Consider the following 27,317-nt stretch of genomic DNA (forward strand, 5'->3'; position numbering starts at 1 on the left):
TTATTGTTGTATGTGGGAAGGCCCCTGTTTTGATCCCTGGCGCCTCCAGCTATGGCTGGAGAAAACCTCAGTGCCTGAAACCCTGGAGAGCTGCTGCCAGCCAGTGTAGGCAATACTGAGCAATGGTCTGACTCGGTATAAGGCAGCTTCCCACGTTTCCTTAGCCGATGGTTTTGATGTTGGAGCTTCTTGTATTTATCAGTGATGTTTTTACGTGTTGCGATCCGTCTTGGGGAGGGTTTTGCGCCCTGAAAAGTGTATTAGCAAACCAGTTAAAATAAATGAATATGACTCCTCACCTATTGAGAGCCCACCCCAGGGAGTCGTCCTTTTCCTATGCTGCAGAGAGGTTAAGGCGTGGGTAGGCAAACTAAGGCCCAGGGGCCGGATCCGGCCCAATCGCCTTCTCAATCCGGCCCGCCGACAGTCCGGAAATCAGCGTGATTTTACATGAGTAGAATGTGCCCTTTTATTTAAAATGCATCTCTGGGTTAGAGACATTACCTTGCCAACAAAGGTCCGTATAGTTAAAGCTATGGTTTTCCCAGTAGTGATGTATGGAAGTGAGAGCCGGACCATAAAGAAGGCTGACTGCCGAAGAATTGATGCTTTTGAATTTTGGTGCTGGAGGAGACTCTTGAGAGTCCCATGGACTGCAAGAAGATCAAACCTCTCCATTCTGAAGGAAATCAGCCCTGAGTGCTCACTGGAAGGACAGATCCTGAAGCTGAGGCTCCAATACTTTGGGCCATCTCATGAGAAGAGAAGACTCCCTGGAAAAGACCCTGATGTTGGGAAAGATGGAGGGCACAAGGAGAAGGGGACGACAGAGGATGAGATGGTGGGACAGTGTTCTCGAAGCTACCAACATGAGTTTGACCAAACTGTGGGAGGCAGTGGAAGACAGGAGTGCCTAGCGTGCTCTGGTCCATGGGGTCACGAAAAGTCGGACACAACTAAACAACTAAACAACAACAAATCTCTGGGTTATTTGTGGGGCATAGGAATTCGTTCATTATTATTTTTTCAAAATATAGTCTGGCCCCTAACAAGGTCTGAGGGACAGTGGACCGGCCCTCTGCTGAAAAAGTTTGCTGACCCCTGGGTTAAGGGGACACCACTGGCGGCAGTCCTTGCAGGTGATTCGTGGATGGTAAGATGCATTGAACGTTTGCATGTGGGTATCAGCTTCCAAGTTTGGCACAGCGCCAAAATGATAATGCCCAGATGTGTGTGCTATATGCAAATGAACCCAAGTGCTCAGCCAATACCTGAAGGTTGATGTCATTCCGGGGAAGAAGCTTGTTTTCAGTGATGTTTTTGTATTCCGCATCGGCGGCTGCTGTGGTCTTTTCTTGCACCTGATTCCCTCCGTAGCTCGGGTTACAGTGGCTATTTCCTGGTTTGAGTTTTACAGCTCTCCCTTGCTTATCTCTTGGTAATTGAGTCTAATAGCTTCACTATCAGCGCTGCCATTGAACTCATCCAAGTGACGGGCATGCTCCAAATTCTGCTCCATCTACTTAGGAGACCGGACAATTCCAGGCCCTGGGTCTTTCTCAGAGGATATAGCTGTCAATGAATAATAGCCATGAAGGCTTTTCTCTGCCTCCACAGTCCGAGGCAGTAACGTCTGTGAACACCACTTGCTGGAAACCTCAGGCAGGTAGAGTGCTCTTGTGCTAGGGTCCTGCTTGAGTTTCCTACAGGCAACTGGATCATTCCCAGTGAGGTTTGCCTTGGCTGTGAAAATACTTCCCTGCAGATTAGGGGTGGGTATCCATGAAGCTGAGGCTCCAATACTTTGGCCACCTCATGAGAAGAGTAGACTCCCTGGAAAAGACCCTGATGTTGGGAAAGATGGAGGGCACAAGGAGAAGGGGACGACAGAGGACGAGATGGTTGGACAGTGTTCTCGAAGCTACCAGCATGAGTTTGACCAAACTGCGGGAGGCAGTGGAAGACAGGAGTGCCTGGCGTGCTCTGTCCATGGGGTCACGAAGAGTCGGACACGACTAAACGACTAAACAACAACAATCCATTGTGAGATTCTCTGTGCCCAGAAGCCTTACAGCATGGGTAGGCAAACTAAGGCCCGCGGGCCGGATCAGGCCCAATTGCCTTCTGGATCTGGCCCATGGACGGTCCGGGAATCACCGTGTGGATCACCAGTGTGCACGTTCTTTCCCTCTCCCTCCCTTGGCGGCGGTGGCGCCTCCTCCCTCCCTCCTCCTGGCTTCTCCCCGCCCTGCCTAGAGGAGGAAGGGGGCTGGGCTTTGTTGGTGCCAGCAGCAGCAGCGCTTGAGCGGCCGCCATTTTAAGCAGCCCCTCTCCGGAGCCCTTTCATGCACCGCTCATTGTCCCTTCGCTGCTGCCAGCCCCTGCCGCTCGCAAGACACAGGTAAGTAGCCACCAGGGCTTGTGGTGCCCTTGCATCATTTCCCCCACAAAAAATATAGTCCGGCCCCCCACAAGGTCTGAGGGACAGTGGACCAGCCCCCTGCTGGAAAAGTTTGCTGACCCCTGCCTTACAGAAACTGAGGGATTTCTGAATGCTTGGGGAGGGAGGTGGATTTTATTGCTATTATTTATTTATACATTCGTACACCAACCTTCATCCAAAGATCCCAGGGCAGTTCACAACACAAAAATATGAAATGACAACACAGAATACATTTTTAAAAAAAATAAGAAATAAAAATAAATAAATACACCAGCACTAGATTCCTACACAAAGACTCGGCCGATGACAAAAGATGCTTAGGGAAGACCTGTCTTACGGACCGAAAGGATGTCTTAAAGAAATGAGAGCACAGGTAGCCAACAGGGCGCATTTTTGATGACAATGGACGACAACTCCTCAGGGTCCTGGCGATCTTGGCTGCAGCTGTCGGGAGTGGACAGTCCCAACATAATCTAGAGCAGGGATGTCCAACTAGTAGATTGCGATCTACCGGTAGGTCCCCGGCTAATCTTGGTAGATTGCAGGATCCTTATCATGTGCAGAAATAGGGGGAAATGGGGGGAAAGCTAAGAAAACTCTGTGCAATCCTTCCCCAAAAAAGCTCAACAACTCTGGGGAATCCACCCACCCCACCCACGCACACTCTTCTTCACTCCAATGACAATGGGTAGATCACTGCCAGTTTTTTTTTATACTGGCAGTAGATCGCAGTCTCTTGGGAGTTGGACACGCCTGGTCTAGAGGACACCATGTTGGCGAGCCCTGGATTTGAGGATTACAAAAAGGAAAACAGACCAGAAGTGTTAAGTTGTGGGTGAACATATCAGACGACACAGCGATTCTTCAAACAGCTCTTGTTTATTCACAGGCCAGAACAGAACTGAACTGAAGGGTTCAGCCAGCCTTCTTATATAGAGCTCCAGTACAACACAACTGTAACCACTTTCTGTAACTATCTAATCACTGAACGTCACTTTCAATCCCTTATTTGCATATGTGGAACTGAGTGAAAACTATCTATAGTATCCCCCTGCTGGCCCAGGGTGAGAACTTCAGTACATAACAAGAAGTATCGGCTCAGGGAAGTGCCAGTTTTGTCTAGCAGCCGGATGAACATGCAAGGATGGGAGATGCTCCTCCCCTAAGGCCAGAGGCATTAATAAAAGGGGTCAGCAAACTTTTTCAGCAGTGGGCTGGTTCACTGCCCCTCAGACCTTGTGGGGGGCCAGACTACATTTTGAAAAAAATAATAAACGAATTCCTATGCCCCACAAATAACCCAGAGGTGCATTTTAAATAAAAGGACACATTCTACTCATGTAAAAACATGCTGATTCCTGGACCGTCCGCAGGCCGTATTTAGAAGGCAATTGGGCCGGATCTAGGCCCCGGGCCTTAGTTTGCCTACCCATGAATAAAAAGATCACGTTCCCAGTGAGGCAGAAGGAAGCAATCCTTCCACCGGGCCATATTTGCATGGCAATTTGACACTGGGGGAAATAAGGCAAGCATATAATTTGGAGAAGACGCTTCTCGAGTTGCCTGGGTTTTACAACCAACAAGGGACTCTGGACATTCAGGGAAGGCTGTGGTTGCTTACCAACCAGTCTTTGTTGCATCCTATTGCACCGCGTAACAGGCCGGCCGCTAGCCCAGGAGGCTTATGGCAGGGCGGCAGCCAGGCAGTGGCAGCTCCTTGGCTTGAATAAAAAAATCCACCTTCTGGAAGCAGCTGGTTGTGGCAACTTGGCTAGTTTCTCCTCGAAGGAGGGAGGCAGTTTTCCAGTTTACATGAAATCAGGCTGCCTGCTAAAGTTCTGCTCTTGTTGTAGAATTGCAAGCTGCTCTAGGGCTGCCTTCTGTGCTGTTATGCTGCCTCCAGCCCCTGGGAGGGATCTTTGGGGAAGGTCAAGCTTTCAGTGAATAAAGCACAGCTGATTGGGATTCATACCTTTTGAGAAATACTTTTCTTTCTTTTTTAAATATATTTTTATTAAGAATTTCAACATACCGTATTTTTCGCTCTATAGGACGCACTTTTCCCCCTCCAAAAATTAAGGGGAAATGTGTGTGCGTCCTATGGAGCGAATGCAGGCTCCTTGGCTTCAGCGATAGCAACGCGAAGCCTCCGAAGCGCAGAGGGAGCGCTCCCTCCGCGCTCCGGAGGCTACGCGTTGCTTTCGCTGAAGCCTGGAGAGCAAGAGGGGTCGGTGCGCACCGACCCCTCTCGCTCTCCAGGCTTCAGCGAAAGCAACGCGTAGCCTTTGGAGCGCAGCGGGAACTCGTGCTGCGCTCCAAAGGCTTCGGGTTCCTTTTGCAGAAGCCGGGAGAGCAAGACACTCCTGGCTTCAGCAGACAGGGAGAGCTGCGCAGCGCCCCTTCAGCGAAGCGGGAGGAGAAATGGAAGGGGCTCCGTTTCTCCTGCCGCTTTGCTGAAGGGGCGTTGAGCAGAGAGGGGGAGATTTTTTTTCCTTGTTCTCCCCCTCTAAAACATGGTGCGTCCTATGGTCGGGTACGTCCTATAGAGCGAAAAATATGGTAACAGTTTATCCAAAATACATCATCCTCATCCCCCCCCATTTTTTTCCTCTCCCCCCTCCTCCCCAAAAGAAAAACCCACCCTACCCTCCCCGGACTTCCCTCAGCTCCTCTCTCTGGTTTTTCAGCACATATTATTCTCTGCATATTATAAAATTGTAAAGATCCTTAATTTATCTATCTATATGTTACCAATAAAAAGTTTGTGTATGTTTATTCAAAACCTGCCAAGGATTCCAGTTCATTTTGTTGTTTCTTTAAGTACTTTGTAAAAGGTTCCCATTCTTCTTTAAAGTCACAGTTGTCCTTATCACGTAGTTTGTGTGTCAATTTTGCCAATTCCATATAGTCCATCAATTTCTCTTGCCGCAGTTCTTTGGTCGGAATTTCCTTGTTCTCCCATCCTTGTGCTATTAAGACTCTTGCCGCCGTTGTCGCATACATAAAGATGTTTTTTCAGTTTCCTTGGCAGGTCTTTCCCTACAATCCCTAACAAAAATGCTTCAGGCTGTTTTACAAATGTTAATTGTAAAATTAAATACTTTTCTATAACTGACATGGTGAGGGGAAAGAAAGTTGCTCCAAAGGCTTTGCCGTGGCTCTGGGTCCGAACAGTAAAACCTATACAGTGGTGCCCCGCAAGACGAATGCCTCGCAAGACGGAAAACCCGCTAGACGAAAGGGTTTTCCGTTTTGGAGGTGCTTCGCAAAACGAATTTCCTATGGGCTTGCTTCGCAAGACGAAAATGTCTTGCGAGTTCCTGCGGGGTTTTTTTCCTTTTCCCCACCTTTTCCCCAAGCCACTAAACCGCTTATCAGCTGATCCGCTAAGCCGCTAAGCCGCTTAACAGCTGATCGCTAAGCCGCTTATCAGCTGATCCGCTAAACCGCTAAGCCGCTTATCAGCTGATCCGCTAAGCCCGCTAAGCAGCTAATAGCGCTAATCCGCTAAACCGCTAATGGGCTTGCTTCGCAAGATGAAAAAACCGCAAGACGAAGAGACTCGCGGAACGGATTCTTTTCGTCTTGCGAGGCACCACTGTATAAACCCATGGATGGCTCCGTTGGTAGAGCATGAGGCTCTGGATCTCAGGGATGTGGGTTCGAGTCCCACGTTGGGCAAAAATATTCCTGCATTGCAGGGGGGTGGACTGGATGAACCCTGGGAGTCCCATCCATCCAGCTCTACAATTCTATGATTCCATAGCCTCCACATTTCTTGCTGGGACATAGTCGATATTTCCTCCTGTCCTCGATTTACCCACCCACCCCCATCTCTCTCTCACCAGGGGACAAGTTGAAACATGACCCGACTTTCCACGGCCCCATCAAAAATAGGTAAGAAACGCTTTGCGCATGGGCAGGTGAATTGGCTGCAGTCTAGAGTACTTGTGTGGTGCCGTTGAAAGCGGCTGGGAGGCAAGGAGGCCTAAGAGGAGAATGGGCAGGCATAGGCTCCAACTGCAGGGAACCTGTAGCCCTTCAGATGTTGCCGGATGACAGCTACCATCACCCCTGACTAGGAATGTGGGATTATTATTATTATTATTATTATTATTATTATTACTACATTTGCAGCTAGGTCTATCCAACTGACCCTTTCTGAAACAATACAGGAACTGAAACGCAGCCATTTTGCACAGTTCTCCCTTACCCGAATGTTATGATGCTGTTTTCTAATCAATGCTTATAAAAAAACACATAAATTAGGGGAAAGTGTGAATAAAACTGAAAAATCTCCCATCTGTTTATTTGATTGTGTTTATATCCCGCCTTTTCCTCCAAGGGGCTCGTTCATGGTTCTCCCCTTCCTCATTTTTTTCTCACAACAACCCTGTGAGTTGGTTGAAACAAAATAAAAAAATTCCTTCCAGTAGCACCTTAGAGACCAACTAAGTTTGTTGTTGGTATGAGCTTTCGTGTGCACACACACTGAAGTTGAAGTGTGCATGCACACGAAAGCTCATACCAATGACAAACTTAGTTGGTCTCTTAGGTGCTACTGGAAGGATTTTTTTTATTTTGTTTCGACTACGGCAGACTAACACGGCTACCTACCTGTAACTAAACCTGTGAGGTAGGTTATGCTGAGAGGTTCTGACTGGCCCAAGGTCACCCAGTGAGCTTCATCACTGTGTGGGGATTCAAACCCTGTGGGGTTAAATACAGTGGTACCTCGGATTACAAAGACCTCAGGTTACAAACACTTTGAGTTACAGACTCCGCTAACCTGGAAGTAGTACCTCGGGTTAAGAACTTTGCTTCAGGATGAGAGCAGAAATCGCGTGGCGGCAGCAGGAGGCCCCATTAGCTAAAGTGGTACCTCAAGTTAAGAACAGTTTCAGGTTAAGAACGGACCTCCAGAACGAATTAAGTTCGTAACCAGAGATACCACTGTATGGAAGACAAGAACTGTATACAGTCATACCTTGGTTGTCGAACGCCTTGCGACTTGAAAGTTTTGGCTCCCGAATGCCGCAAACCCGGTAATGAGTGTTCTGGTTTGCAAATGTTTTTGGGAAGTTGAACGTCCGAAGCTCCTGCAGCCAATCGGAAGCCACGCCTTGGTTTTTGAACGTCTTGAGCGCCTTGGTTTTCGGAAGTTGAACGGACTTCCGGAACAGATTCCGTTCAAGAACCAAGGTATGACTGTATGCCACACTGAGCTCCTTGGAGGGAAAGGTAAGATATAAATGCAATAAATAAATGAAGATAAAATAAAGGAGAGCAAGTGCTGATCGCATTCCCTGGACTGATTCACGGGAACATTGGCGATTTTGGCTTCCTTTCTCCTATATTCTCCAATATCCCTAGTGATGACTCAGTTATGTGAAGAAAATTTGCCCTCTGGCCCAGTGATGTGTGGTCAGTGGAATAGGGGGACTAGACTAGTCCCTTAAATATTCCCCTCCTTCCCAAACCCTATGGAAAACTTCACCACACAACACTTATCCGGCCTGTTTAGAAGAGAAGAAGAGTTTGGATTTGATATCCCGCTTTATCACTACCCGAAAGAGTCTCAAAGCGGCTAACATTCTCCTTTCCCTTCCTCCCCCACAACAAACACTCTGTGAGGTGAGTGGGGCAGAGAGACTTCAGAGAAGTGTGACTGACCCAAGGTCACCCAGCAGCTGCATGTGGAGGAGCGGGGAATCGAACCCGGTTCCCCAGATTACGAGTCCACTGCTCTTAACCACTACACCACACTGGCTCTCTTGTTTAGAGTAATTCTCCCCTCGTTTTAATTGTTTCTTCCAGGGTTGGGCCTTCAGAAGAATTTAAGCTGTTTATTTCAGGCAGCTTCCTTCATCACCCAGGCGTTCTCCAGATATCCTAGACTACAACTCCCATCAAGTTGGCTGGGGCTGATAGGAGTTGTAGTCCAGAACATCTGGAGGGTGCCAGGTTGCTGAAGGCTGAGCCTAGAGTGAGTGTTTTTGGGGTCCGAGAGCCAGTGTGGTGTAGTGGTTAAGAGTGGTAGTCTCATAATCTGGGGAACCGGGTTCGCGTCTTCGCTCCTCCACATGCAGCTGCTGGGTGACCTTGGGCTAGTGACACTTCTCTGAAGTTTCTCAGCCCCACTCACCTCACAGAGTGTTTGTTGTGGGGGAGGAAGGGAAAGGAGAATGTTAGCCGCTTTGAGACTCCTTAAAGGGAGTGAAAGGCGGGATATCAAATCCAAACTCTTCTTCTTCTTCTTCCGAGCAGACTCCTCCATCCCCATTTCTGCTATTTATTCACACGTGTCCATGATCTGTCTTCCTGCCGTCCTTCTGTTCCAGGAGCTGTACTGACATTATCTGCTGTTTTATCTTCACGGTTTTCATCGCTGGCTACATCGTGGTGGGGATTCTGGGTAAGCAGTGCTAAAAGCAAAAGGGCTTGGAGATCAGGGCAAGGAAGGTGGGATCAAGTTGGGAGCTATTGTTTTGCCAGGCAGACGCAGTTTGTCTGGAAGCTCTGCCAGCTTCAGTACATGACATGCGAACCAAATTCACTCAGGTTGTTTTCTTTCTTTCTTCTATTTTTTAAATTTTTTTAAAAATAGATTTTATTGATACATCAGATCAACATCAACAAAACAGAAAAACAAAACAAAAACAATATACAGCAATAAAAAGAAATTAAAAATTAGATAATGACAGTAAAAGTTACAACCAACGAAACTTAAACATTTACACCACGTAAATATAAATAAAGTTTTGACTTCCTTCACCCTGATATCAGCTTTTTAATTTATTTCTTTTCAACTGTTTTCTTTGTGAATTATTGTTACGATTGCCTCACATACATAACCTAAGAGTCATAAACCGTCTTGCAGAAATTAATCAAACACTCAGGTTGTTTTCGTTTGCAGGCTTGATTTTGGGCACAATCTCTGTTCAGTGCCAGCGGAAGTAAATAAGTTGCAAAGTGCTGCCCTTTGTGCTAAGCCGCGTTTTACCATTTACAGACACTGTAATCGTAAGAGTCTTCAGCATAAAAACAAAAAACTGCAGTGTTATGAGATAGAAACTTGCTGTGTATTTTACTAATGCCCTGAGACCTGAAAGAATATACTGTATTGATCCTTGACACAGACCCTCCAAGTGTCCCTATTTTCCAGGGACAGTCCTGGATTTACAGAAGCTGTCCTGGTTTCTGAATGTCCCACTTTTCCTTAGAATGTCCCTATTTTCATCGGAAAAATGTTGGAGGGTATGGAATAGGATGTCCCAAGGCTTTTTTTCCAGCTGGAAATCACCGGAACTAAGTTCCGGCACCTCTCAGCTGCCATTATAAGAGAACAAGGGAGGTGTTCATGGTGAGTTCCAACACCTCTTTTTCTATAAAAATAGCACTGGTCATTGTCCCACCTTTGAGTCCACCCCTAACCAACACCACCTCACAGTGCCTCTGTAAAAATGCGAGCGCCTTTCCTCACTCCCATTATCCTTTGTTTCCTCTCAATCCTAGCCTGGCTGTACGGTGATCCCCGGCAGGCTATTTATCCCAGGAATTCAACTGGAGCATATTGCGGAATTGGCGAAAACCGGTAGGTATAGAGACCCACGGGAAAGAAGGGGGAACCAATGGCAAAGGGTGCATTGTCACAGGGAGCGTGTTTAGTAAGTGCACAAGACTGGAATCCATGGCCAGAAACGTACCTTAGCCTGGCAGAGCCATTTTCTTGCTCCTCCTTTTCCTCATCGACTTAACTTCTTGTTTTTAGTTTTTGCTTCCTTCTAATATTTGTGTTTCCCCTTTTGTCGACAGTCAAGTCTTCCAACGAAGCCGCTGCTTCACCTTTTTCTTCTTCATTTTACGCATTTGCTGTGTCCTTTCCCCAGTCTCTTTCTTTACATACCTTGCACCCACCTCCTATTGGTAAAACCTATTTGGTGTTTCGCAACTTTCTGACTAGTTGCAGGACCTTAGCCAGACCTAGCAGAGTAAACGCAGAATCCATGGAAGCATTTGGTGACTTGGCTGCAGACAGGATAGACGAAGCAGGAACCAGGAACTTTTAGTTGGGTGTTTATTATATACAGTGGACTATTTACAGGAACAGAACACGGATCTTATGCTAGCTCTCTCGGATACGACTCACAACTCCTACACTGACACACAGAACTCTACACATTCCAGTTAGTAGGCCATTAATTATCACTCCCTTGAGAGAGCTTGACCAATCAGGGAGCAGTCTCCATGACTCTGTTATCACCAGGCAGACTTACTCCTTCAGATTGCTTTCTGGCTGTCTGCCAAATCTTAATTGACTCTGTGTGAGTAGCTGCACGTACACAGTTTCCCAACACCTCCCCCCCCCGTAATCCTTTTTACTGTGCATTCGCGATGGGGGGTCTATGAAACGTTCACTTTCCAAAACAGTATGAGAACCCGGAAGCAAAGCCATCCTTGAGAATTCTCCCTTATCCAGACTTTGCCATGCAACCGATGCATAATGATGTGTCACTTAAATACCATACAGAAATGCATTATATTAGGGGAAATCTCTTGCTAGTCAAAAATGTGTTTGTTAGGAGAAATTCACACTAAAATTCACACTTTTTTTTAAAAAAAAGAAAGAAATTTGCACATCGCTGCAGAAGTATGGAGAATGGAATTTGAGATTTGTTGTTGTTGTTTAGTCGTTTAGTCGTGTCCGACTCTTCGTGACCCCCTGGACCAGAGCACGCCAGGCACTCCTGTCTTCCACTGCCTCCCGCAGTTTGGTCAAACTCATGCTGGTAGCTTCGAGAACACTGTCCACCCATCTCGTCCTCTGTCATCCCCTTCTCCTTGTGCCCACAATCTTTCCCAACATCAGGGTCTTTTCCAGGGAGTCTTTTCTTCTCATGAGGTGGCCAAAGTACTGGAGCCTCAGCTTCACGATCTGTCCTTCCAATGAGCACTCAGGGCTGATTCCCTTCACAATGGAGAGGTTTGATCTTCTTGCAGTCCATGGGACTCTCAAGAGTCTCCTCCAGCACCAGAATTCAAAAGCATCCATTCTTCGCCAATCAGCCTTCTTTATGGTCCAGCTCTCACTTCCATACATCACTACTGGGAAAACCATGGCTTTAACTATACGGACCTTTGTTGGCAAGGCGATGACTCTACTCTTTTAAGTAAGGAATTTGAGATAGAATGGGAAAATTCAAGATTCAAAACAGATATTTCCTTCCATCCCTGACTCGTGATGATTTGTGCACGTTGATGGTATCAGGGCAGTTGTACATGATCTAATTTTCAGCATTGGCCGCATCAGCACTATATGTTAAAAGCACCGTGATACTAGTTTAAACAATCATGGCTCCCCCTAGAGCAGCGGCTCTCAACCTGTGGGTCCCCAGATGTTGTTGGACTACAACTCCCATCATCCCTGAGCTCTGGCCTTGCTAGCTAGGGGTGATGGGAGTTGTAGTTCAACAACATCCGGGGACCCACAGGCTGAGAAAGGCTGCCTTAGAGAATCCTGTAAACTGTAGTCTGTCAAAGGTGCTGAGAGTTGTTCCCCTCACAGAGTTGCGGTTCTTAGAGCTCCCTGGGAAGAACTATTGGCACTTGGATATCTCAGTTGGTAGAGCACGAGACTCTTCATCTCAAGGTTGTGGGTTCGAGACACACGTTGGCCAAAAGATTCCTGCATTTCAGGGGGTTGGGCTAGATGACCCTCGTGTTCCCTTTCCAACTCTACAGTTCTATGATTGTTAAACCACTCTAGGGTGCATTTAACCCCATTTTTGTCCATGCCCCAGGCCCAGTGGACGTTGCCCCTCCCTGCCATTTGCCCTGGGAAGAAAGCTTCTCTCAGCCCTTGGCCCCTGAATTGTTGACTCTGCCCCTGCCTAAGATACGGCCTCCCCATATGGAATACTTCCATATTGCTGAACTAACAGGGAGGATAAGAGGAGATATGGTACAAAAAGTGAATAAGGAGTGGGCTATCTTTAAGGAATACATCAAAATTTATGGGGGGAAAGTAGAATTTCTGACAGATATTGAGTGAGTCCAGAAAATGATTAGAGTGAAAGGAGAGCAAAGTCAAGAGATTAAAGAAATAATGAAATGTGTTTAAGCTAGTCGGAAAAAAAAAATAGTAGTAGTGTAACAAGAATGGCTGGAAGTCAAGTCACTTGGTGGGTGTCTGTGTGGGGTAGGTATGTTGATATGTACAGTATAGGCAGGTATTATATAGAGTAAAGTAGGTATGTTTTATGTTATGAAAATAAGGTGGTGTGTTGTGTATGTGTATTGTGTAAATGTATATGTATGTGTTTTATATGTTAATAAAATGTAAATAAATAAATAAATAAATAAATAAGAAAGAAAGAAAGAAAGAAAGATACGGCCTCCCCTCTCCTCCCTACCCTCTTAATTATTTAATCTGGGTTTGTTTCACTCACTCTCTGTGTGTTTTGCAGGGGCAAACCTTTCCTTTTTTACCTAAACATTATGAAATGTGTCACAAGCTTCAACGTCATATCAGCTGCCATGAGTGGATTGCAGTGCCCTACACCGCAGGTAAGAAGAGTGGGCGGGCTCAGGAGGGGTTCCTGAGATGGAGCTGGCTGTAGCAGGAAGCACTTCCTCATGTCCATTTTGTTTCTGTTCCCTTCAACTTTATCTGCCCACTGCCGATTTTCAAATTGCATTACATCAGCCTTCTTTCCAGGCACCACCGAGGGATTGAACCCGGGGCTACTGCACATGGAATGCACTCTCTCCCACTGAGCCACAACCCTTCCCTTGTGTTCTATGCTGATGAAGATTATGGCACGAAAAATGTGTTGATGTGCTCATCCTTTATATTTGAAGCCAACTCTTCTATCTCTTCTGTTGTTATTACTATTAATAATAATATTTATAAATTTTATTATTTATACCCCGCCCATCTGGCTGGGTCTCCCCAGCCACTCTGGGCTGCTTCCAACAAAACACTAAAATACAATAACCTATTAAACATTAAAAGCTTCCCTAAACAGGGCTGCCTTCAGATGTCTTCTAAAAGTTTGGTAGTTGTTGTTCTCTTGGACATCTGGTGGGTGGGTGCCACTACCGAGAAGGCCCTCTGCCTGGTTCCCTGTAACTTGGCTTCTCGCAGCGAGGGAACTGCCAGAAGGCCCTCGGCACTGGACCTCAGTGTCCGGGCAGAACGATGGAGGTGGAGACGCTTCTTCAGGTATACTGGACTGAGGCAGTTTAGGGCTTTGAAGGTCAGCACCAACACTTTGAATTGTGCTCGGAAACGTACTGGGAGCCAGTGTAGGTCTTTCAAGACTGGTCTTGTATGGTTAAATACAGTGGTACCTCTGGTTGCGAATGGGATCCATTCCAGAGGCCCGTTCGCAACCTGAAAAGAATGCAACCCGTAGCGGCGCGTCTGCTTCTGCACATGCGTGTGACGTCATTTTGCGCGTCTGCACATGCCTGAGTGGCAAAACCCGGAAGTAACCCTTTCCAGTACTTCCGGGTCGCCACAGGACGCAACCTGAAAAAACGTAACATGAAGCAAACGTAACATGAGGTATGACTGTAGTGGGAATAATAAATCTTGTTGAATATCCATAACGAAAGTGGGGGAGGAAAGGAATGAAATAAGAGCAATAAGAACTTAGGATTCATAATCTGACGGATCCCAACTTGGAGGCTCTGGTCTTATTTAAAGACATCACCAACCAAACCTGGGCCAAAGCATATTAACCTGCATACAAAAGAAAAAGAAATGGAAGGTCAAGATGGCTGAGAAGAAAATACAATCTAAAATAACTGTTACTGCCAGGTCCCAAGGTAGGAGTCACTCAACAGCAGAAATTGATCCCAATGCAGATCTGAAAGATTTGATAGTTAACATGGACAAAAATATAAATGATAAACTGGATTCAATGAACAATAAGATTGAACAAAATTTTAAAATAATAATAATAGATCTTCAAGGTCAGGTAAAAGACCTGACAATAAAAAGTAAGGAGCTAGACAAAACAGTTCAGGAATTAAAAAATCAAGACAAATAAACAAGAAGAAGTGTCCAAAAGGATTCAGAACGACAATAAAGACCTGAGGAAAAATCAATAATAAAATTATAAAATAATAACAAGGAAGTCACGCACAGGTGGAGGGAAGACACAGGGCAAAAAATAAGAAATGGATAAATGTGAGTACATAATGAAATGTGAAAATGTGAATTTACGAATATAATGTATATGTATCATTATGTAAAGATTTCATATATGTATTGCAACATTAATAAGTAAATAAGCAAATAAATAAATAAATAAATAAATAAGAAAGAAAGAAAGATTATGGCACAGGAGTAGGGCCATTGTAAAAAGTTGGCAACCCTAACTGCCAGAGAAGGCAAAACCAAGAAAGTGAGAAGTTGGGGGCCTTGACTTCTCCCAGACTCCAGACGCGACAGTTGGAAATTCTGTCAGATCAAAGCAATCGATAATCTTTGCAAACCCCTCCAGCGTTTGTTCCGTGCGCTTGCCTTCCTTTCCCTCTCTCCAGATCTGTGTCCCGTCCTGCCCTTCCAAGTTCTGGGCGGTGCCTCCGCAGATTATCCAAAAGGATAAACCCGAGGACATATGGAACCAGACCCTGTGCCAGCCAGCGATTAACCTCACGACGACCAGCCTGGTAAGTTGCCACCTTTTGTTACGGCAGGTTGGTTCTTCACCCCCACCCATTTCTCCACTCCGCAAGCGTACAGGCCATGAGAAGACATCTTGGCTACATCAGGCCTGTTCTCGCAGGAGCCAGTCAGATGCCTTGATGCCTACAAGCAGAACCTGAACACAACAGTCCTCTCCTCTCCTCCTTGCAGTTCCCAGCAAAAGTATATTCAGAGGTCTTCTTCTTCTTTGGCGATCACTCGTAGACGAGTAAGATTGTCTTCCATAAACACGGTTTTAACAATGAGTCCGTAAGTAACTGTGGAGGCCAATTCTGGATCCACACGTCCTTCCACAGTGGGGACATTGGTTTCCGGGCGGGAGTTGATCATGGTGTGGATTTGCCAAGCATGCCTTCCTCTTAGCACGTTTCTCCCTTGCGTCCTGAGTTCGAGCGTCTTCAAAGCCCATGACACCTTTGGTAAAGGCTGTTCTCCAACTGGAGTGCTTGCAGGCCAGTGTTTCCCAGTTGTCAGTGTTGATACTACATTTTTAAAGATTTGCCTAGAGAGTCTTTAAACCTCTTTTGTTGACCACCAGCATTATGCTGTTTCCATTTTTAAGTTTGGAATAGAGTAGTTACTCTGGAAGACAATAATTAGGCATCCGCACAATATGACCAGTCCAACGAAGTGGATGTTGAAGAATCATCACTTCGACACTGGTGATCTTTGCTTCTTCCAATACACTGGCATTAGTTCGCCTGACTTCTCAGGTGATGTGTACATTTTTTCGGAGACACCTTTGATGGAATCTTTCGGGGAGTTGGAAATGGCGTTTGTAAGTGGTCCATGTTTCACAAGCATATTCAGAGGTATACAGCCTCTCACACCAGAGGTGGAAAATAGATGTTGTGGCTAGTAGCCATGGAGAGCCTTAGGTAAAGGTAAAGGGACCCCTGACCATTAGGTCCAGTCGTGGCCGACTCTGGGCTTGCGGCGCTCATCTCGCTTTATTGGCCGAGGGAGCCGAAGTATAGCTTCCGGGTCATGTGGCCAGCATGACTAAGCCGCTTCTGGCAAACCAGAGCAGTGCACGGAAACGCCGTTTACCTTCCCGCCAGAGCGGTACCTATTTATCTATTTGCACGTTGACATGCTTTCGAACTGCTAGGTTGGCAGGAGCAGGGACCGAGCAACGGGAGCTCACCCCATCGCGGGGATTCGAACCACCGACCTTCTGATCGGCAAGTCCTAGGCTCTGTGGTTTAACCCACAGCGCCACCCGCATCCCTGGAGAGCTTTATAGTCCCCTTTTAAAGCCATCCAAATTAGCGGCCACCACTGTCTCTTGTTGGGAGTATTTGTCTTGGTTTCCTGCTCTCCTTCTGGATAGGGATGGAGGAGATATTTGATTCAGCACAAATTTAAAGCCGGATCTGTCGCATTCTCACTTTCCAAAACAATACACGAACTGAACACGGCTATAGCCTTCAAAAATTGCACCCGCTTGAATTTTGCGAAGCAGTCCTCCAGCCAAACAACATTTACAAAAATGATGGATAAAGGGTGTATAAAAATGAAGGTATTGGTGAGAATACCACGCAAGATCACATCATAGTAAGGGAAGTTGCTTGCCCAAAGTGTCAATGTTGCATTGAATAAATGGGTTAATTTGGAGAAATTTGCACTAAATTGCTGAGAAGAGCCACGTTGGCTGAAAGATTTTTAGATGGTGGTGGTGGGGATATCTTGAATGAATGAAACTGCACCAGAAAGCAAGTTTTAACTTCCTGTTTAATTCACAGAGTGTGTCAGAAATTCTCAACCTGCAACTTTGTCCAGAATTCACTGTCCCGTCCGAGCCAGGTGAGCACACAATCTGGGTTCAGTCTGCTCACAAGCCCCCAGTCCTTTGACTGACGTTTCATCTACCTTGATGAGCGGCACAGGAGAGAATTCTGCTGGGTCTTTCGTTGCTTCAGCACTGCCAAAAGGAAAAGCAATGCCTAGCAAAAAAATCCCTACTGTACAACTTTCAGTGGGGCTTCGACCATCTCTGTACTCTGGGGCCAAATGAACCAGTGGTCTAACTCTGTATAAAGCAGCTGTTAATGTTCCGAGGAGGAGTTTTGGGAGCGAGGACTTCTTGATTTAATGAAAATATTGCAGTGCATGTTTGAAATATGTATGCATGGTCTGTGTATGTGAATTTCATGTGTGCTTCAATTTGCTACTGTGGTTTTATAATTTATTCAGCCAAGAATTCGTACCAGAGAGCCAGTGTGGTGTTTTTATCATGGTTAGAAGTGGACTGACTAAGGTCCAGGTTCACTTAAGGGACGTTGGACCAGTCACTCCCTCTCAAGCTAACTTTCCTACCTTGCAGGGTTGCTATGAGGATTTATTTTTTTAAAAAAGACAAAATAGAGTGTGAGGTAATAACTCAGTGCGATTGAGAAGGCGATTGGGCTGGATCCGGCCCCCGGGCCTTAGTTTGCCTACCCATGCGTTAAACAATGCCTTGACCCCTGTTCATGATTATATTTTATAACATTTGGATTCGGCACATAATTTGTGTTCTGTACTGATTTTTCAACCTCCCCTGGTCTCTGATCTGCCCCCCTGCTCTAAAGAGAGGTGCCTCCTCACACTGCCCCACAGGGGCCTGGGAAGAGGATGCCCCCAGTTTTAGTGGCCCAACGGAGACTAGCCAAAGGTGAACATGAAGCCAGCGCTTTACCTTGGGAGGCAGTCATTGGCACTGCCACTCCTGCATGGTGGAAAGGCCTCCCCTTCAGCACCGGCACTCAGCTCCCAGGCAGGCCTTGCACAAAGCAAGCACAATGTAATAAACGAAAATCTGCCCTTATTCCCTTATGGGGGACACAAGGACCATTATAGAGTCCTTTGTAGGTTCTCCATCAGTCGGAGAAAATAACGGAGGCCAACCAGAGAATATTGAGAAGCAAAGCAGCTAGTAAGCCTGATCTTTATTAACGCTTGTTGTAAACAAAATCTGCCCTTTCCCTTATGGGGTATCCAAGAACCTGTATGGAGTCCTTAAGTGGGTTCCCTATCGGTAGGAGAAAATAACAGAGGCCAACCAGAGAATATTGAGAAGCAAAGCAGCTAGTAAGCCTGATCTTTATTGAACTGTTGTAACAGGGTGCCCCGTTTACACACAGGAGGAGGACCCAGAACCAAGGTGTGCCCGCCCTTATGTAGACATTTTAAAATGCCCGCCTTGGAGTCCAAGACCACCCCCAGAGACATCATAACTCTGCTCTGTCCATTCCCTTGCCTGCTTGCTTGCTTACTGCAAGGCCGCCTCAGCTCCTGGCAACCAGCGCCCCCTGGCCAGCCCCAGAGGCACCATTCCCCTGGGGAGCTTGTAGCCAGGGCTGCTGCAATAAATAGCTGTGCAAGCCTTTGGGAGGCAGAAACATGAGAGGGCATCAGAGGAGGGAAGGAAGGAAAGAGGGGCAGAGGCCAGTGTTGCCCTCGTCCAGTGCTCAGAATGGAGCAGAGTTTTAGGCATGGCATCAAAATGAACAGCGCCCTCCAATACGGTGTGTAATTGGCCCCAAGGCCTGGGGTCTTGCCGGTGTGAGGACAGCAGCGCTAGGCCTGCTCTGCCGATGTCCCACGTCTTCAAGAATTGACCCTAATCTACGTCTATTTCTTTTTACAGTACTGAGCCGTTGCTTCCCCACTTTTAACATCTCTCAGGCTGAATCCTTCAATGTGGGCGGGATGGATAAAAATAAAACTCTGGACACTATCAAGAATGGCACAGAGTAAGTCCTTTGACTCCCTGGGCGAACTTCAGTGAATTCCTGGTTAAGTTGGGTATCGGGATTTTTGTTAGGGATTGTAGGAAAAGACCTGCCAAGGAAAATAAAAAAAATATTTATGTATGCGACAACGGTGGCAAGAGTCTTAATAGCACAAGGATGGAAGAATGAGGAAACCCCTACGAAAGAACAATGGCAAGAGAAATTGATGGATTATGCAGAACTGGCAAAATTGACATACAAGCTGCGAGACAAGGACAACTGTGACTTTAAAGAAGAATGGGAACTTTTTACAAACTACTTAAAAAAACAACAAAATGAACTGGACTGCTTGGCAGCTTTTGAATAAACATACACAAATTTATTGACTGTTAATATAATAGATAGACAATTTAAGGATCTTTACAATTTTACAATATGCAGAGAACAATATAGGCTGAAAAATCAGAGAGAGGAACTGAGCAAAGTCTTGGGGGAGGGAGGGGGGTTCTTTTTGGGGGAAGGGGGAGGGGAAAAATTGGGGGGGGGGAATGATGAAGATGATATGTTATGATAATTTGTTATATTGAAATTATTAATAAAAATTATTTAAAAAATAAATAAATTGGGTGCAGTGATTTTGAAGGGGCTCTGTGGCACATGCCACAGAACGTCCTTCAATCACTGCCATTTCAAGTTAAAAATAGGATGAGGCAGCGGGAGAATGTGGAATACCTCTCTCGGCCTGTGACCCAGGGAAGCCTCTGCCAGTCAGAGCTGACAGCAGTGGGTTGGATGAACACAGAGCCTAGCCATCATGCCTAGTAGCCATGGCTAGCTAAATCTTCCACGAATTTGTCCAGTCCTCTTTGGAAGCCATCCAAGATGGTGGCCTCTGTTAGAATTCCTGCTCTGTGATTGAAGTCATGGGATTTTTGTCTATCACATGACGGTGTGTGTTTTGACTCCACAGAGTGGGAAGTGACGGAGACAGGATGTTTGTGTTACTGTGTTCCGTGAAGTGGGACTATTGTCCTTTGTTCTTTTCTCTTAGCTTTCTGATGCTAGAGAGAGAGGGAGCCATGTTGCAGTGCTCCGTGTGTGTTTATATGTAAATAAAGTAGATTAGCCAAAATGCTGAGTTGCTGAGGTCTGTCATGCAAGGTGCTCAAACTCTGCGGATCCCTAAGTGTGCCGGTGCCGGTTGGCATGGGTCGCTGTGATGTTTGGGCAGAAGAAAGCTTTTGAAGCTCCCAAACGATTGACCAGGAGGGAGAGAACATGCCAGTCGGGCATGTGTCTCTACCAGGGCCCTGCTTGAGTGTAGGCTGAGCTCCTGAAAACACGGTAAAAGATCAAACATTAAAAACTTCCCTAAACAGGGCTGCAATCTAAAGTCAGATTGTTGTTTATTTCCTTGACATCTGGTGGGAGGGAGTTCCACAGGGTGGGCGCCACCACCGAGAAGGCCCTTTGCCTGGTTCCCTGTAACCTCACTTCTCGCAGTGAGGGCACCGCCAGAAGGCCCTCAGAGCTGGACCTCAGTGTCCAGGCTGAATGTTGGTGGTGGAGACCCTCCTTCAGGTATACTGGACCAAGACCGTTTAGGGCTTTAAAAGTCAGCAACAACACTTTGAAGTGTGCTCGGAAAGATATAGCACTGGCATAAGGCTGCTTCCTAATTTACAAATGCCCTAGACCAGGCATGGCCAAACTTGGCCATCCAGCTGTTTGGGAACTACAATTCCCATCATCCCTAGCTTAACAGGACCAGTGCTCAGGGATGATGGGAATTGTAGTCCCAAAACAGCTGGAGGGCCAAGTTTGGCCATGCCTGCCCTAGACAGTCCCCCTTTCACCCCCTTAGTGCCAAGACCGCCTTTGCCCTCAAAGTTTGTTTTCTGGCTCCTTTTCTAGTTTTGGCATTAGTCCTCCTAGGTCCCCCTCTTTCTCATAGCTACCTTTTTGGTCTCTTGTCTTCAGACAGCTGTTGCAGGCTCTGGGTGCTAAGAACCTTGGACTGAAGATCTTTGAGGATTTCACGCGGTCGTGGTACTGGATCTTGATGTGAGTGGCTGAACAAGTTGAGAGGGAGTAGCTTTGTGGAGGAGAGGCCAGCCATGATTTGTGCATTACTGCATACAGCCTGAGGGTGGCTCTGGAGGCTGAAGGTGTATATGGCAACGATCTTCTTCTTCTTTTAAATATTTTTTATTGATACGGCAAGAAAAAACACAAATACCAAATTACACACAGGAATAACCATAGACACATAATTTTCTTAACAAACAATAAAACATATATTGGTCTTAACACTAAAGACCCAACCTCCCGTCTACAGTGGTACCTCGGGTTAAGTACTTAATTCGTTCCGGAGGTCCGTTCTTAACCTGAAACTGTTCTTAACCTGAAGCACCACTTTAGGTAATGAAGCCTCCTGCTGCTGCCGCGCCGCCAGAGCACGATTCCTGTTCTTATCCTGAAGCAAAGTTCTTAACCTGAAGCAATATTTCTGGGTTAGCGGAGTCTGTAACCTGAAGCGTATGTAACCTGAAGCGTATGTAACCCGAGGTACCACTGTATTCCATATTTCGATTTCATATTACTTATTGCCAATACACACTTTTATCATAATTAAACTTTTTCTTAATATATCTAATTTCTTATATCTACCTTGCAACTATTACTGAAGTTCCTCAAATGCTGCAACAGAATTCAAACTGCTATATTTATTTTTCAAATATTCTTTGAAAACCTCCCATTTTGAAACAAATTCCTGTTTTGATTTGTTCTTTATTTTTTCCGATAGACCGTCTAATTCGGCATATTCTGCCAGCTTTTGGATCCAGTCTTGTATAGAGGGGATTTCATTACTCTTCCATTTTATGGCAACGATCTTCAACTGGGAGTCCCCAGGTGTTATTGGACTCCAACTCCCATCATCCCCAGCCAGCTTAGCTGAGGGTCAAGGATGATGGGAGCTGTAGTCCTACAATGGCTGGGCAACCCACTGTTGAAGAACAATGGTTTATGGTTATAGTCGGAGCCAAATGTTGTATACTTTTTACTTCGCTGTGCAAGTGTGCAATGTGGCTTTTGGCTCAGAAACCAGCATTCTAGTGTTCTGGAATTTTGTTTAAAAACTAATCAAGTTTCTAGGCCTTATAGATGCACCGTAAAGCTTCAGGCAGTGTTGAAATCTCAGTTGAACAGGGGTACCAACTTGAATAAAATATTGTGGGCGCCCAGGTAAGATCCGCCCCATGTAATTGATCACAGGACGCAGTGCACACACACACCATGGGAATTGTGTTTTGTGTACATTCAAATGTAAGATAAAAGATATGCAAAGGGACTTGACAGGAAGTCAAAGTTGAAGAAAAGATTTTGGAAGATAAAAGGGAAAAAATATTTACTTTCATTAGTATCATTTTGTGTGTGGGTGTGTGGGTGTCTGCACATATGTGTGTTTTTGTATGCAATGTTTGGGAGGAAATAAGACGGTAAATAACAAATAACAAACTAAATATTGATGTATGTAATTTTTATTCCTTAATTATATTTAGTGGTAGTATGGCTGTATTGTTTTTTGTAACATAAAATAATTCAATAAAAATTATTTTAAAAAAAAACTTTGGGGGGGGGGAACAGCCCCCTCAAATATTTTATTCTGGGGGCCAAGGCTTGAGTCCAATCACATACTTCCGTCATGGGAAATGTATCTGGTTCTGCCTTCCCTCCAGGGATTGGTGGTGTCACTTTACTTATTTGAAAGTTTTATAGATCACTAAACATTTAACATAACCGAATACAAGAGGAAAACAGCTGGAACAGAAGGAGCCTTCTGTTTCAGCTTTTAAACACCTGCTGGAACCGTTTCTATTCCATCAGGCTTTTGCAGGCAATTAAGAAGACACACGTCCACAATAATTAGCCGATTTCTGATGTTAACATTTTTGCATGGCTTTTATTGTGTGGTTTTACCCATAATTGTTGTAAACTGCTCTGGTATCTTCTACGAACAGCAGTATAAAAATGTTTTAATGAAACAAACAAACAGATTGCAACAGAACACATAAAATGCAGTTCCATTGAAATACTGTTGACTAATACCGCTCCATTGAATCAGTTCATCTCTCAAGGAAAACCTGCAGAATTGCGTTTGGTTTTTTTTAAAGTCTTCAACACTTTCAGTACTCTATTTTTTTTAGGGGGTAGGGGGATGGATCTTGTACCTGATGCTAATTTTCATTCTTGCTGGACTGGGAGCAGGAAAACATTTTGTTTTTGTTTTTTAAATATATTTTTATTAATTTTTACGTAAAGTTTCCAAAAAACATACAACGTATTTTCTTATCTTATACAATGCTTTGGACTTCCATTAACCACGTCAGAAGATTTTTCAGTCTTTATCACTTAATCTACATTTCATTCATTTCACTATTACTTTTAATAGTCCTTTTCACTAATAATTCTCTTCATGCTTCTCTCTGCAATATTTCACACAGTCCACCTTACAAAACTTCTTGTAGTCCTACTAGCGTAATCTGTTGATTGCAATTGCTTTTCAAATAGTTCACATATTTACTCCAGTCCTCTGAGAATCTCTGATGCCACAGGTTTCGAATCCTTCCTGTCATTTTGTCTAATTCTGCATGGTCCATTAATTTCGTCTGCCGCTCATCTTTCGTCGGCAGTTCTTCTTGTTTCCAATTCGGGAGCAGGAAAACTTTTTGATGTCCTGTCTCTGGTAATGCGGGGCAGTGTCTGGTGCAAGTGGCAAGACATGTCGTTCCCCTCTGTTGCCAATGCCCAGGCTGCAAGCGCCATGACTTACGCAGGCGAAACTATTAGCAAGCTTAGGGGAACCCAAAGGTTGGCAGGAATACAAAAGGCCTTCAGGGAAAGCCCGCCTCCCCTTAAAAAACCCGGCGATGATTGACTGTGCACAGTGGTGCTGGCCATGTGGAATGGCACGGCGTGGAATGCTGGAAACTGAGCGGGAGGCAGGCCAGGATGGAGTATTCGGAGGAGGGTGTGTGGCTGACTGACCGCTACCCAGCTACCACTGGAAGTTGGTGGTTAGATTTGGGGTTGGCTTTAAACACCTTCCAATCCCTGTCTATCTTCTCTTTTGAGATCCTTCCAATTGTGTTTAAAGGATACTTGCAAAACCATATTGAAAAACCAGAACTCCTATTAGAATAAACAAGTTCTGTTTTAAATACTGAAATACTAAATAAGATGGATAACAATGTGTAATAGAAAAAGAAGCATGAAATTAGGTTAAAAGTGTGTGAAAGAAAGTAATAGAAGTGGAAAGAAATTGCAATTGAGTAGATTGGAAGTCTAACACAAAGGTGGGGTAAGGGGTGGTGGGTGGTGATGGGAAAAGGAATTATCTGTGGGACTGAATGTAGGTATGTTTGTATATATTTAAGGATTGTATGAAATGTATGTTTGTATGCTTGTATATTCGCAATATGTGTGTATTAATGCTGAATTACTTTAACAATAAAAACTTTTCCCACAAAAAAGAAGATGATTTGGGGTTGGCTGGGTGAGTGCATTTTTCAGCAGACGCGGGGAGATCACCTCTGTGCTCTCTCTTACCTTGTCTTCCTTCCCTCCAGAGGGCTGCTGATTGCCTTGGTCCTCAGCCTGGTATTCTTGCTGCTGCTACGTTGCATCGCTGGGGTTCTGGTGTGGATCATCATTGTAGGGGTGCTGGTCGCCGCAGCCTACGGTGAGTAACGTTGTGGGGAAGGGCCGAAGTGGAGGAGCCAAAGCGAAGAAGGCCACAGGCCTACATCTCCCTGACTTTCCGCAAGGAATCCTGGGAGGTGCAGTTTTCCCCTCACAGAGCAATAGTTCCCAAGCGTCCTTAACAAACTACAGCTCCCAGGATTCTTTGGGGGACGCCACACAATTTAAACGTGCACTGAATGTGCTTACAGTGCGTGGTGTTGTTGACATCCGTCTGTCTCGGGAGACCATGGAGGAGTGCGCCTTTGGAAGTGAAGTCAAACCGTTGGAAGATTGCAGAGACTGCTGTGGCTGTAGAGACCGATATGGGAGAGACATGTTTTATTGTAGCTGGGGCAGATGAAGGCATCCGATTGTGCTGTTGCAGATGCACCAGGGTGTTTCTTCTCTCTGCTCTCCTCCTGGGGGTCATTCCTCCTCTGGCCACCTGACTCTCTATCACCAGGCCCTGCAGTCATCTGCATGGGATTTAATTTAATTTAATTTATTATTATTATTATTATTATTATTAGGGGTTGGGGTTTGGATTTGATATCCCGCCTTTCACTCCCTTTAAGGAGTCTCAAAGCGGCTAACATTCTCCTTTCCCTTCCTCCCCCACAACAAACACTCTGTGAGGTGAGTGGGGTTGAGAGACTTCAAAGAAGTGTGACTAGCCCAAGGTCACCCAGCAGCTGCATGTGGAGGAGCGGAGACGCGAACCCGGTTCCCCAGATTACGAGACTACCGCTCTTAACCACTACACCACACTGGCTCTTATTATTATTATAATATTTTGTTTTGTTTTATTTATTACATTATAACATAATGATATGCTTTATTATGTTTTTATATGTGTTAGCAGCCATTCAGAGAGGCTGGGGCAACCTAGCCAGATGGGCGGGGTATAAATAATAAAATTATTGTTATTATAATTATTATTCACACATGGCAGGGTTGATGTTGCCAGCCTTCCTGTCATGTGTGTTGTGTGGCTCTTTCTTTATCCCACATGAATTTGTCTGTTTCCAATCTCCTCCACACAAAGGGAGGGCAAGGGATGAGTTGGGGAGCATCCAGAAGCCCAGACCTTTTACCTGAGAGAAATCTTTTTCCTGGAAGGTGGGAAGTCCAAATCCCCAGGGCGAATTAAAGCCCTCGGTTTGAGCAACGACAAAAACCTCATCTCTCCCATATACAGTCGTACCTCGGAAGTTGAATGGAATCCGTTCCGGAAGTCCGTTCGGTTTCCAATACGTTTGGAAACCAAAGCGTGGCTTCTGATTGGAAGCTCCTGCAGCCAATCAGAAGCTGTGGAAGCCCCATTGGATGTTCGGGTTCCAAATAATGTTTGCAAACCGGAACACTCATTTCTGGGTTTGCCGAAACGTTCGACTCGCAAGGCATTCGGGATCCAAGGGATAAAAATGTCAGAACTCCACTCGGCCAAGCCGATAAGGCCTCATCTTCCTCCGAGCCGAGCCTTTGAAATCGCCTCCAACGTGTTTAATGACCTGAGCCTTTGATAAGGCCTCAAGCACATTCTATCCAGCAGGGTTCCCAGCACAGGGAAGAGACGAGAGGTTTGGGCTACATTGTAAAGAGTTTATTTCTAAGCTACGCAGTCAGAAAAGACATCCTCTCTCTATGAAAGCAGTGAGCAACTGAACAAAGGAACAAAGGAAACAGGAAACCACTAACGTCACATCCCGTCTCCTTTCCCATGAGACTGAAAGGTCTCTGGAATGTAAACAGAGTCCTGTGACTCCAAGCAGCTGCTCAGTGATAAGAACAGAAACTAACACTCTATCGATCTCTGCCTCTTTTGCTTTCCAGGGATCTACCACTGCTATATGGAGTACCGTGAGCTCGACCAGAAAGGAGCCACCATCAAGAACATTGGCTTCACCACCGACGTAGGCGCCTACCGCAGCGTCAAGGAGACGTGGCTGGCCGCCTGTAAGTCTGGGCGGAGGGGAGCGGGCAGGAAAACGGGTGTTGGAAGATGGTCTAAAAAACCCAAAGTTCCCAAAGCTTGGTTACGAGAGTGGCCCAGGTGCGAATCTCCTTCTCTCACCTCCAGTGATCATCCTCTGTGTGGTGGAAGGCATCATGCTCCTCACCCTCTTGTTCCTGCGCAAGCAGATCCTGATCGCCATCGCTCTCATCAAGGAAGCCAGCAGGTAAGGGAGTCTCTGTAAGGCCAGTGCGTGCGGAGCCTCAGTCCCGGGGGCCAAATGCAGACCTCTATCCGGCCCTTGGGACCCTCTTCCCAAGCCACACGCCCCTCTCCCTCGGCCACACCTCTCGCCAGCCCTGCCTCACACCTTCCTTGAGAGTTTTTGCCTGGCTGGAATGTGTCCTTGAGCTCTGATAGTGCCTCTTTTTTTGGACGGAGGATATGGAGAAAGAGGCGCACGAGAGGAACTAGTTTTCTGGGCACGGGGAAAATAGGTGTTGTTGCTCCCCCCACTTCTGCCTCCACTGAGAGAGGGAAAGCAAGCAACTAACCCAGCCCCTTCCTCTTTTTTGATAAAAAAAAATTAATCATTTTTTTTGATACAAACAACAACCGCGAAAGACACATACAACAAAAACTATAATAACAGTAATAACACAATTTAACCATTCAGATTTGAATACACTGACATACCTATGAATACACCTTTTTTAACAATATTTTCCCACCTCTTTCCTC

At 45.7% G+C, this 27,317-nt stretch overlaps 1 protein-coding gene across 1 annotated transcript in view; it reads left to right on the forward strand.

The window, feature by feature from the left end:
- The window catches only part of SLC44A4 (solute carrier family 44 member 4), a 59,283-nt gene that overhangs the window by 14,951 nt on the left and 17,015 nt on the right, over positions 1–27,317 (forward strand). Inside the window, exons 2-12 of the mRNA XM_080991983.1 lie at positions 6,292–6,340; positions 8,785–8,858; positions 9,959–10,037; positions 12,910–13,009; positions 14,996–15,124; positions 16,907–16,967; positions 18,793–18,898; positions 20,858–20,941; positions 24,508–24,620; positions 26,456–26,578; positions 26,703–26,802. Of these exons, the coding sequence (XP_080848109.1) occupies positions 6,292–6,340; positions 8,785–8,858; positions 9,959–10,037; positions 12,910–13,009; positions 14,996–15,124; positions 16,907–16,967; positions 18,793–18,898; positions 20,858–20,941; positions 24,508–24,620; positions 26,456–26,578; positions 26,703–26,802 (1,018 nt within the window). The remainder of the gene's footprint in view (positions 1–6,291; positions 6,341–8,784; positions 8,859–9,958; positions 10,038–12,909; positions 13,010–14,995; positions 15,125–16,906; positions 16,968–18,792; positions 18,899–20,857; positions 20,942–24,507; positions 24,621–26,455; positions 26,579–26,702; positions 26,803–27,317) is intronic.

This window comes from Podarcis pityusensis (genome assembly GCF_964106645.2).
Source record: "Podarcis pityusensis genome assembly, chromosome: 2".
Taxonomy (NCBI): Eukaryota; Metazoa; Chordata; class Lepidosauria; order Squamata; family Lacertidae; genus Podarcis; species Podarcis pityusensis.